The sequence below is a fragment of the Bombina bombina genome, chromosome 11 (assembly GCF_027579735.1).
Source record: "Bombina bombina isolate aBomBom1 chromosome 11, aBomBom1.pri, whole genome shotgun sequence".
Lineage (NCBI taxonomy): Eukaryota > Metazoa > Chordata > Amphibia > Anura > Bombinatoridae > Bombina > Bombina bombina.
Genome location: NC_069509.1, coordinates 64,633,910 through 64,645,106, shown reverse-complemented (window position 1 = coordinate 64,645,106; position 11,197 = coordinate 64,633,910). Strand labels below are relative to the sequence as shown.

The 11,197-nt window shown below is 40.8% G+C and overlaps 1 protein-coding gene across 1 annotated transcript; it reads right to left on the bottom strand.

Moving 5' to 3' along the window:
* Positions 1-7,194: 7,194 nt before the first annotated feature.
* LOC128641672 (dual specificity tyrosine-phosphorylation-regulated kinase 2-like) lies at positions 7,195-9,039 on the bottom strand. Its single transcript, XM_053694204.1, has one exon. It carries the CDS (start codon positions 9,037-9,039, stop codon positions 7,195-7,197), a length of 1,845 nt encoding a protein of 614 aa, XP_053550179.1.
* Positions 9,040-11,197: the final 2,158 nt, after the last annotated feature.

The window sequence follows — 11,197 nt, the reverse complement described above, 5'->3', positions numbered from 1 at the left end:
GCCGCCATTGAGGACTGCAGCTGAGGATCCAGGCATCGGGAACACATCTCCGCACCTCCGCTCCACGCCACCTTCACTTTGGATGTAGATAGAAGATAATGGATCCGTCTGGAAGAAAACCTTAAAATTTTTAACCACTAAATCCGCCAACCCCAACATCGCAAACTACCTAATACATTTATTAACCCCTAATCTGTCATTCCATCACATCGCAAATTAAATGATTAATTTATTAACCCCTAAACCGCTACCCACCACCAACGCAATAAACTTAATTAACATATGAACCCTTAATCTTCCACCCCCCCCCCCACAACACATGGAACCTAATTTACCTATTAACTCCTAAACAGCCAACCCCCACAATGCAAATAACTAATTTAATGACTAAACCCCCTAACCTAACACCTCTAAATTAACCCCTTAATTACATAAAATAATAAAATACTACATTACAATCAAAATAAAAAATCCTAACAGTACAAACAAGCATAAAATTACATTAAATTAATCTAAAATTACACAAAATAAAAAAAGCTAACATTACAGAAAATAATAAACCACATTATCCAAAATAAAAGAAATAAACCTAATCCCTATGAAAATAAAATCTCCCTACCTTGAGTCGTCTTCACCCAACCGGGCCGAAGTCTTCATCCGATGGGGCAGAAGAGGACATCCAGATCGGTAGAAGTCTTCATCCTATCCGGGCAGAAGAGGACATCTGGACCGGCAGACATCTTCATCCAAGCGGCATCTTCTATCTTCATCCATCCGTCAAGGAGCAGCTCCATCTTCAAGACCTCCGGCGTGGAACATCCTCCTTCCCCGACAACTACATGACGAATAAAGGTTCCTTTAAGTGACATCATCCAAGATGGTGTCCCTCGAATTCCGATTGGCTGATAGGATTCTATCAGCCAATCGGAATTAAGGTAGGAAAAATCTGATTGGCTGATTGAATCAGCCAAACAGATTCAAGTTCAATCCGATTGGCTGATCCAATCAGCCAATCAGATTGAGCTCGCATTCTATTGGCTGATCGGAACAGCCAATAGAATGCGAGCTCAATCTGATTGGCTGATTGGATGTTCCGCGCCGGAGGTCTTGAAGATGGAGCCGCTCCTCGTCGGATGGATGAAGATAGAAGATGCCGCTTGGATGAAGATGTCTGCCGGTCCGGATGTCCTCTTCTGCCCGGATAGGATGAAGACTTCTGCCGGTCTGGATGTCCTCTTCTGCCCCATCGGATGAAGACTTCGGCCCGGTTGGGTGAAGACGACTGAAGGTAGGGAGATCTTCAGGGGGGTAGTGTTAGGTTTATTTAATGGGGGTTTGGGTTAGAGTAGGGGTATGTGGGTGGTGGGTTGTAATGTTGGGGGGTGGCATTGTGTTTTTTTTACAGGCAAAAGAGCTGATTACTTTGGGGCATGCCCCGCAAAAAGCCCTTTAAGGGCTGGTAATAGAGCCGTTAACTTTTGTAATTTAGATTAGAGTAGGGAAATTTTTTTATTTTGTGGGGCTTTCTTATTTTATTAGGGGGCTTAGAGTAGGTGTAATTATCTTAAAATTCTTGTAATCTTTTTTTATTTTTTGTAATTTAGCTTAGTTTATTTAATTGTAGGTAATTGTAGGTAATTTATTTAATTTATTTAGTGTAGTGTTAGGTTTAATTGTAACTTAGGTTAGGTTTTATTTTACAGGTAAATTTGTCTTTATTTTAACTAGGTAGTTATTAAATAGTTAATAACTATTTAATAGCTATTGTACCTAGTTAAAATAAATACAAAGTTGCCTGTAAAAGAAATATAAATCCTAAAATAGCTACAATATAATTATTCATTATATTGTAGCTATATTAGGGTTTATTTTACAGGTAAGTATTTAGTTTTAAATAGGAATACTTTAGTTAATAATATTTAATTTATTTCGTTAGATTAAAATTATATTTCATTTAGGGGGGTGTTAGGGTTAGGGTTTGACTTAGCCTTAGGGGTTACTACATTTATTAGAGTAGCGGCGAGGTCCGGTAGGCAGATTAGGGGTTAATACTTGAAGTTAGGTGGCGGCGATGTTAGGGAGGGCAGATTAGGGGTTAATACTATTTATTATAGGGTTTGTGAGGCGGGAGTGCGGCGGTTTAGGGGTTAATACATTTATTATAGTGGTGGCGAGGTCCGGTCGGCAGATTAAGAGTTAATAAGTGTAGGTAAGGTAGCGGCAACATTGGGGGGGGGGGGCAGATTAGGGGTTAATAAATATAATATAGGGGTCGGCGATGTTAGGGGCAGCAGATTAGGGGTACATAGGGATAATGTAGGTTGCGGCGGTGTCCGGAGTGGCAGATTAGGGGTTAATTGTGTAATGCAGGTGTCAGCGATAGAGGGGCCGCAGATTAGGGATTAATAAGTGTAAGGTTAGGGGTGTTTAGACTCTGGGTTCATGTTAGGGTGATAGTTGCAGACTTAGAAACTGTTTCCCCATAGGAAACAATGGGGCTGCGTTAGGGGCTTAACGCTGCTTTTTTGCAGCCCAAACTGCCCCATTGTTTCCTATGGGGGAATCGTGCACGAGCACGTTTTTCCAGCTAGCCGCTACCGTAAGCAGCGCTGGTATTGAGGGTTGAAGTGGCAGTAAATATGCCTTTACGCTCCCTTTTTGGAGCCTAACGCAGCTCTTCAGAGAACTCTCAATACCAGCGATGTTTAGAAGCAGTGCTAGAAAAAAAAACGCATAGCTAACGCACCCCTTCGGCCGCAAAACTCTAAATCTAGGCGATAGTTTAAATACTTCTGTTCTGTCGATAAGTTTGACCACATTTGTTGTCCACGTTTAATATTGTTTATTAAGGCTCTGCATGTATTTCACTTCCTCTCTTCAATTCTATATATATATTTTTATCTGGGCTTATTCTCTACACTTTAATTGACTTATGCGCACAACCATAAGATTTAGCTCATAAATTACTTCTAATACATATAAAACAAATATAGGAGACTATTTTTTGTAATTCTGTATATATAATCTCTACCGTGCATATATACTTGAGGTCTACTCCGGATGAAGATCGAAGATAATGGATCCGTCTGGAAGAAGACCTTAAAATTTAACTACTAAATCCGTCAACACCAGCATCGCAAACTACCTAATACATTTATTAACCCCTAATCCGCCATTCCCCACATCGCAAATTAAATGATTAATTTATTAACCCCTAAACCGCCACCCACAACCAACGCAATTAACTTAATTAACATATTAACCCTTAATCTTCCAACCCCCCACAACACATGGAACCTAATTTACCTATTAACTCCTAAACCACCAACCCCCACAATGCAAATAACTAATTTAATGACTAAGCCCTCTAACCTAACACCCCCTAAATTAACCCCTTAATTACATAAAATAAAATACTACATTACAATTAAAATAAAAAATCTTAACAGTACAAACAAATTTAAGATTACATTAAATTAATCTAAAAATACACAAAATAAAAAAGGCTAACATTACAGAAAATAATAAACCACATTATCCAAAATAAAAGAAATAAACCTAATCCCTATGAAAATAAAAAGCCCCCCCAAAATAAAAACACCCCCTAATCTAAGAATAAACTACCAATAGCCCTTAAAAGGGCCTTTTGTAGGGTATTGCCCTAAGTTAAACAGCTCTTTTCCTTAAAAAAAATCCCCCCCCCTCTAACAGTAAAACCCCCCACCCACCAAACCCCCCAAAATAAAAAAACTAACACTGAAAAACCTAAACTACCCATTGCCCCTAAAGGGGCATTTGTATGGGCATTGCCCTTAAAAGGACATTCAGCTCTTTTTCAATTGCCCACAAAACCCTAATCTAAAAAACAAAAACAACCCAAAAAAAAACAAAAAAACTAACACTAAAGCCCCAAACAGGTACTCACGGTTCCTGAAGTCTGGCGGAGAAGGTCTTCTTCCAGGCAGGTCCATCATCTCCTATCTTCATCCACAGCGAAGTCGACGCGAAGTGGTGGTGCGCAGTGGTGTTCCCAGATGTGGCGATCCTCGGCGGCAGTCCTCGGCGGCGAAAGTCCTCGGGGTCATGAAGGCTCCTCTTCATGCGATCGTCCGCCGCACACTGAAGATTGAATGCAAGGTACCCCATATTTATTGGGGTATCTTGCATTCCATTTGGCTGAAATTTTTTAAATCAGCCAGTAGGATGAGAGCTATTTTAAATCTTATTGGCTGATTTGAACAGCCAATAGGATTTCAGTAGTTCTAATCCTATTGGCTGATTTCAAAATATCAGCCAATAGGAATGTAAGGTACCCTGAATTGATTGCGGTACCTTGCATTCAATCTTCAGTTTACGACGGACATCGGATAAAGAGGAGGCTCCATGCCGCCGAGCAACGCTGCCGAGGACTGCCACCGCCGAGGACCGCCGCCAAGGATTGCCGCCATTGAGGACTGCCGCTGAGGATCCAGGCATCGGGAACACAGCTCTGCACCTCCGCTCCACGCTTCCTTCACTCCGGATGAAGATCGAAGATAATGGATCCATCTGGAAGAAGACCTTCTCCACCGGACTTCAGGGACAGTGAGTACCTATTTGTTTCTTTTTAGATTAGGATTTTTTGGGGCTAGAAAAAGAGCTGATTGCCCTTTTAAAGGCAGTGAAAGAGCTGAATGCCCTTTTAAGGGAAATGCGCATACAAATGACCCTTTAGGGGCAATGTGTAGTTTAGTTTATTTTAGTGTTAGGTTTTTTTATTTTGGGGGTTTGGTGGATGGGGGGGGTTTACTGTTAAGGGGGACTTAGTATTTTTTAGAGGTAAAAGAGCTGTTTCATTTAGGGCAATGCCCTACAAAAGGCCCTTTTAAGGGCTATTGGTAGTTTAGTATTAGATTACGGGGTGTTTTTATTTCGGGGGAGTATTTTTATAGGGGTATTGGTTTAGGTTTAATTTTTTTTGTTTTGGATTGCTTTGTTCTTTCTTTTTTTCTGTCATTTTACTTTTTTATTTTTTGTAAATTTAGCTTGAGGGTTTGTATTTTTTCAACATAGACTGCCTAATTAGAAATGATACGATACACATGATACAGTTACTCACTGACCTCCGGGCTACAGCAGGACTACAAACCAATGTGCTACTGAGCATTCATTTTTTTTTTTCTTTGCTTTTCCTGAACACACTCAAAATATATTAAATGGGGCACTTTCAACTTTTATATATCAGCAACCACTTCTTGTATTTATTTTCACCAAATGAAAATAAAATACCTACTGGAAAATAAACTCTGTCTGCTTTTCAAATATTGATTTATATATATATTTATTTATTTATTTATTTATACTTTATATATAATATTGTTTTTATGTTTTCTCATTGATAAAAGATATGGAATAGGTACTCTTTTTCAATACTTAATAACTTTGAAATTGAATTGATTATTTTTAGTTTCAGTTCACTAATGGTACTCATAACACTGTCAAAATCCAAAGAAGCTTGTTCACTCAATTTAAAGTTAAAAGCACCTAAAAAAATGTAGGTTTAAATGCTTACTAAACCCAAATGTTTTCTTTCATGATTCAGCTAGATCATGCAATTTTAATCAACTTTCTAATTTACTCCTATTATCAATTTTTCTTCGTTCTCTTGCTATCTTTATTTAAGCATTTTAAATCTTTTTAAGCATTTTAGGTTCAGCACCCTGGATAGCGCTTGCTTATTGGTGGCTACATTTGGCCACCAATAAGCAAGCGTAACCCAGGTTCTAAACCAAAAATGGCCTGGCTCCTAAGCTTTACATTCCTGTTTGTTTTTTTTAATACAAATAGCAAGATAAAGAAGAAAATATAATAGGAATAAATTAGAAAGTTACTTAAAATTGCGTGCTCTATTTGAATCATTAAAGAAATAAATTGGGTTTAGTATATCCCTTTAACATTAGACAGTGGCAAGCTACATCAAATGTGTTAGATGTGTGTAAATATGTATGAATGCTGGGGTTATAAAAGGGACAGTAAATACCTTTAGATTTTATCATTTTTTATTTCATTATTACATGCTCTGTGTTTTAAATAAGAAGAGAGGCTGGATGGTCTGTGACCAGGTGCTGGCTGACAGAGAGAGGCTGGCTGGTCTGTGACAAGGTGCTGGCTGGTCTGTGACCAGGGACTGGCTGGCAGAGAGAGGCTGGCTGGTCTGTGACCGGGTGCTGGCTGGCAGAGAGAGGCTACATGGTCTGTGACCAGGTGCTGGCTGGCAGAGAGAGGCTGGCTGGTCTGTGACCAGGTGCTGGCTGGCAGAGAGAGGCTGGCTGGAGTGTGACCAGGTGCTGGCTTGCAGAGAGAGGCTGGCTGGTCTGTGACCAGGTACTGGCTGGCAAAGAGAGGCTGTCTGGTCTGTGACCAGGTGCTGGCTGGCAGAGAGGGGCTGGCTGGTCTGTGACCAGGTGCTGGCTGGCAGAGAGAGGCTGACTTTTCTGTAACAGGTGCTGACTGGCAGAGAGAGGCTGGCTGGTCTGTGACCAGGTGCTGGCTGGCAGAGAGAGGCTGGCTGGTCTTTGACCAGTTGCTCGCTGGCAGAGAGAGGCTGTCTGGTCTGTGACCAGGTACTGGCTGGCAGAGAGAGGCTGGCTGGTCTGTGACCAGGTGCTGGCTGGCAGAGAGAGGCTGGCTGGTCTGTGACCAGGTGCTGGCTGGCAGAGAGAGGCTCACTTGTCTGTAACAGGTGCTGACTGGCAGAGAGAGGCTGGCTGGTCTGTGACTAGGTGCTGGCTGGCAGAGAGAGGCTGGCTGGTCTGTGACCAGGTGCTGGCTGGCAGAGAGAAGCTGCATGGTCTGTGACCAGGTGCTGGCTGGCTGGCAGAGAGAGGCTGGCTGGTCTGTGACCAGGTGCTGGCTGGCAGAGAGAGGCTGGCTGGTCTGTGACCAGGTGCTGGCTGGCAGAGAGAGGCTGGCTTGTCTGTGACAAGATTTTGGCTGGCAGAGAGAGGCTGGCTGGTCTGTAACCAGTTGCTGGCTGGCAGAGAGATACTGGCTGGTCCGTGACAAGGTTTTGGCTGGCAGAAAGAGGCTGGCTGGTCTATGACCAGGTGTTGGCTGGCAGAGAGAGATGGTATATAGCACCCTTCAGAGCTCTCTGTGCTGGATGTAGAAGATGGCACATAGCATACCTCAGAGATGTTGTCTACACTGAGCTCTTCAGAAAGGACATGACTTGCACCTTGTTGGCATAGTGATCTCTGCCTCGGACTTGCTGGACGCTGTAGATGGTATATAGCACCCTTCAGAGCTCTCTGTGCAGGATGTAGAAGATGGCACATAGCATACGTCATAGATGTTGTCTACACTGAGCTCTTCTGAAACATCAAACAAGACTGATCGCAAGGAGCATGATTTGCAGCTTGTTGGTTCACTGAGCTCCTCTTCATCAAATATGTAAGCTGGAATGGAGATGACATCATAAAATCCTGGCAGTTGATTTAGAAGCCAAGGATGCCTTAAAGCCTGCTCTGGTGTCATTCGTAAATTAGGGTCCCATTCCAAACATCCTTTCAAAAATTTCAAAAACAGTGGATCATCACAGCCATTCAGTGCAACTCCCCATTCTCTACTTCCCGGTGGACCTCTGAATTTGCCTGGGAAAGAATAACTACCACTGAGTTTTACAGAGCCGTCTTGTGAGCATGTAATATTACAATATTTAGGGTAACCTTTCTTATTGAAAAAATGGTTAACTCTTTTTGATGAATCCATCAGCCGCTGAGGTGGCATCCCCAATAACTCTATTATACATGCCAACTGATCATACTCATCTTCACTATAAAAGAGTGGCACACCAGTAAATAGCTCTGCCATAGTGCATCCGAGGCTCCACATATCCATTGCCATTCCACAATCAGCACCGAGAATTACTTCTGGTGCTCGGTAGTAGAGTGTCTGAATCCAAGGCTCAACATCCTCACCATCATACCGGCTGAAACCAAAATCAATTACATTAATTTCACTTCTGGAAGGTTGTTTCAATATAATATTTTCTGGTTTTAGGTCACAATGCATGATTTTACTTTTGTGCAAACCATTCAAGCAGTTCAAAGTGGAATAAGTGAAATCACACACTAAAGGTAAGCTGAAACCTTGTTCTGTTTTATCTATCTGATCTTGAAGGCTCATGTATAATAGCTCAAATGTCATGCAGACATGATTTCGAAAAGTAAAGTGATCCAGAATATGTATCACATTCATTTTATTATCCTCGTCTTGTTTCCTGAGAACTTCCAAAATTTGGATTTCACGGGCACCTAGATGACAAGCTGTTTCATTATTTCTAACCATTTTTAATGCCACGTGTTGCTGTAGCTTATGATCATAGACCTTGGCAACTTGACCAAATCCTCCTCTCCCAATGGCTGTTAGAAATTCATATCTGTATGCAATGTGGTCATTAGGTATGTGCAGGTAAAACCCTCTTTTATCATCAAAACCTCTGTTATCTGGGTCATTAAATTTATGTTGATGTTTATCTGCATTTTGACCCACAAAAAAGATTTCAGTGTAATTAAAAATTTCCAGATGTTCAAAAGAGGTTAGCATATCCTTGTAGCATGCTATTGCTTGTCCAGGTGTTAATGGGTGCCTTTCTAAGCTTGATGAGTGCCTTTCTAAGCTTGAAGTTGAAGGACCTGCATTACAGGTTGACTCTTCTTGGTGTTGTTTACTCTCAAGGCCATAGTTATGATCGTTGACATTTTCTGTGCCATTTGTTAGTGCTCCATTTTCAAGTTCCTGTTGATCAGTGTCTTCAATCACACTGTTTGCAATATCAACGTTTCCTATGCAAGAAACTGTCTGTCTAAATCTCTTCCAAAGTCTCCTAAAAACATTGGGTCTGTTTTGTGTTGAAGGCTTTGATCTTCTCAAGAAGCGGCAGCTGAAGAATGGAAAGCGTATGCATGCCGTATCCTCATCAAAACTGTTGGTTGTATTTCCAGTCACAGTAAATGTGACAGACTCAGGTTGCTCAACACTATTACATTGACCAACCATTTCCTGTCAGTAATTACCCATAGAGGGAGCGCAGCCTTTTTCAAAACAATCACAATTGAATTCTCAGTAAGTATTTGTAGACCTAAAGGCTGAGTTTGCTTTTTCATACTCTATTGTTATTATGATGTCATAACACTGCACTATATTGCATTGTCATAGTAGATCAGATTCCAATTCAGCTTTGTCTACACATTCCACAGCAACAATGCAGCTATGTTACAGTTATGATATCATAAAAGGCAAAGGGTTGCAGCATAAGTGATAACTCTTCTAGCAGGGCAATGTACACCTGCATATACAATATGTAATTCCTTCCACACATATATTGCCCCATTTAATTAAACAAACCTAGAGCCCCCTACTGGTCAATATAAATGCAAGACATACCCTAGAAAAAGTATTTTAATCATTGAAACATTGACAAATCCATTTTCATGTTCATTCCCTTTGGTTTCATAGTATCCAGTTAAAATATCCAATAAGCCTTAGGTTACTTTAGAACATGTTCCCTATCACATTCCCCATCTCAATCTGTGCATTTATTTGATATCTCAGTTGCCTTACAGAATAACCAGCTGTTAAAAAGTGATGTGCAAATAGGACAGTTTAATTATTTCCCCTCATATCACTCTTGTGTTCAACTATCCTCTTGTGTGGATTCATATTAGCTCATGGATAAATAAATAGATAAAAGACAGGGAGCAGCGAGTAGTAGCAAATGGATCATAATCAGATTGGACAAAGGTAATCAGTGGAGTCCCCCAGGGATCAGTACTAGGCCCTGTTCTTTTTATTAATGACTGAATTATATTTTTGCAGATAATACAAAGTTGTGTAGGGTCATTGGGTCAGAGCAGAATGAACTTGATTTAAAAGGGGATCTACACAAATTAGAAGAATGGGCAGGTAAATGGAAAATGAGATTTAATACTGGAAAATGCAAAGTTCTACATTTTGGAAGTAAAAATAAACAGGCAATATATTATTTAAATAGAACTAGACTTAGCAAAACAGAGGAGGAAAGTGATTTGGGAGCAATAATAGATAACAAGCTAAAGATGGGCGCACAATGCAGGGCAGCTGCTCCTAAGGCTAATAAGATATTAGCATGTATTAAAAGAGGCATTTATTCAAGGGAGGAAAGCATAATTCTGTCACTATATAAATCCCTGGTAAGACCTCATCTTGAGTATGGATTGCAGTTCTGGGAACCAATCTAAACAAAAGATATTGCAGACTTAGAAAAAGTCACAAAACTAATAAGGGGAATTGAGAATTTGCTTCATTCTTTAGATATCCCTTGTTGAAGAAATAGCAATGCACATGGGTGAGCCAATCACACGAGTTATCTATGTGCAACCTCCAATCAGCAGCCCCTGAGCATATCTAGATATGCTTTTCAACAAAGGATATCAAGTGAATGAAGCAAATTAGATAACAGACGTACATTGGAAAGTTGTTTAAAATTGCATGCTCTTTCTAAATCATGAAAGAAACAAATTGGGTTTCATGTCCCCAACACTGCTACGCTTGCATAAAAAGTTGCACAAAATACATCAAAAATACATTTAAAAGTACAGTTACACTCATAATAACACCATCTAATAAAATTATTTAAAAAAAGTTTTATCAAAAGCTATAAGGCTCAAAGATATGAGGTCTGTCAGAAAAAAAGACATGCAAAGGGCTTTAACATAGAGATACATACATAGGCCTCTAGTTATGAAGCTCCGTACGTACCTGCCTTCGCCGGCCCCAATACGCTCGCCTAAGCTCGCCTCACATCGCCGCCGCGGACCTGAATACGCTCGCCAAAGTTATTAATAAATCTGTCAAAAAGCTGCGCACCAAGTACGGGGCGATGAGCAGCGGACTGTGATAGTTATCAATCATCAATCTCGCTGCTCCTCTGCTTTTTTACAGCTTTATTGATACCCCTGTCACTAAGCACTCAGACTATACTATACTGTTCTACCCCCTATACTGGCGCCCCTGGAGCCCCCCGCAACTAAATAAAGTTATTAACCCCTAAACCGCCGCTCCTAGACCCCGCCGCAACTATAATAAATATATTAACCCCTAAACCGCCGCTCCCGGACCCCGCCACAACTATAATAAATATGTTAACCCCTAAACCGCCGCTCCTAGACCCCGCCGC

What these genes read in the sequence shown, in the direction of transcription:
- LOC128641672 (XM_053694204.1), bottom strand. Translation starts at nt 9,039, where the DNA reads ATGGTTGGTCAATGTAATAGTGTTGAGCAACCTGAGTCTGTCACATTT.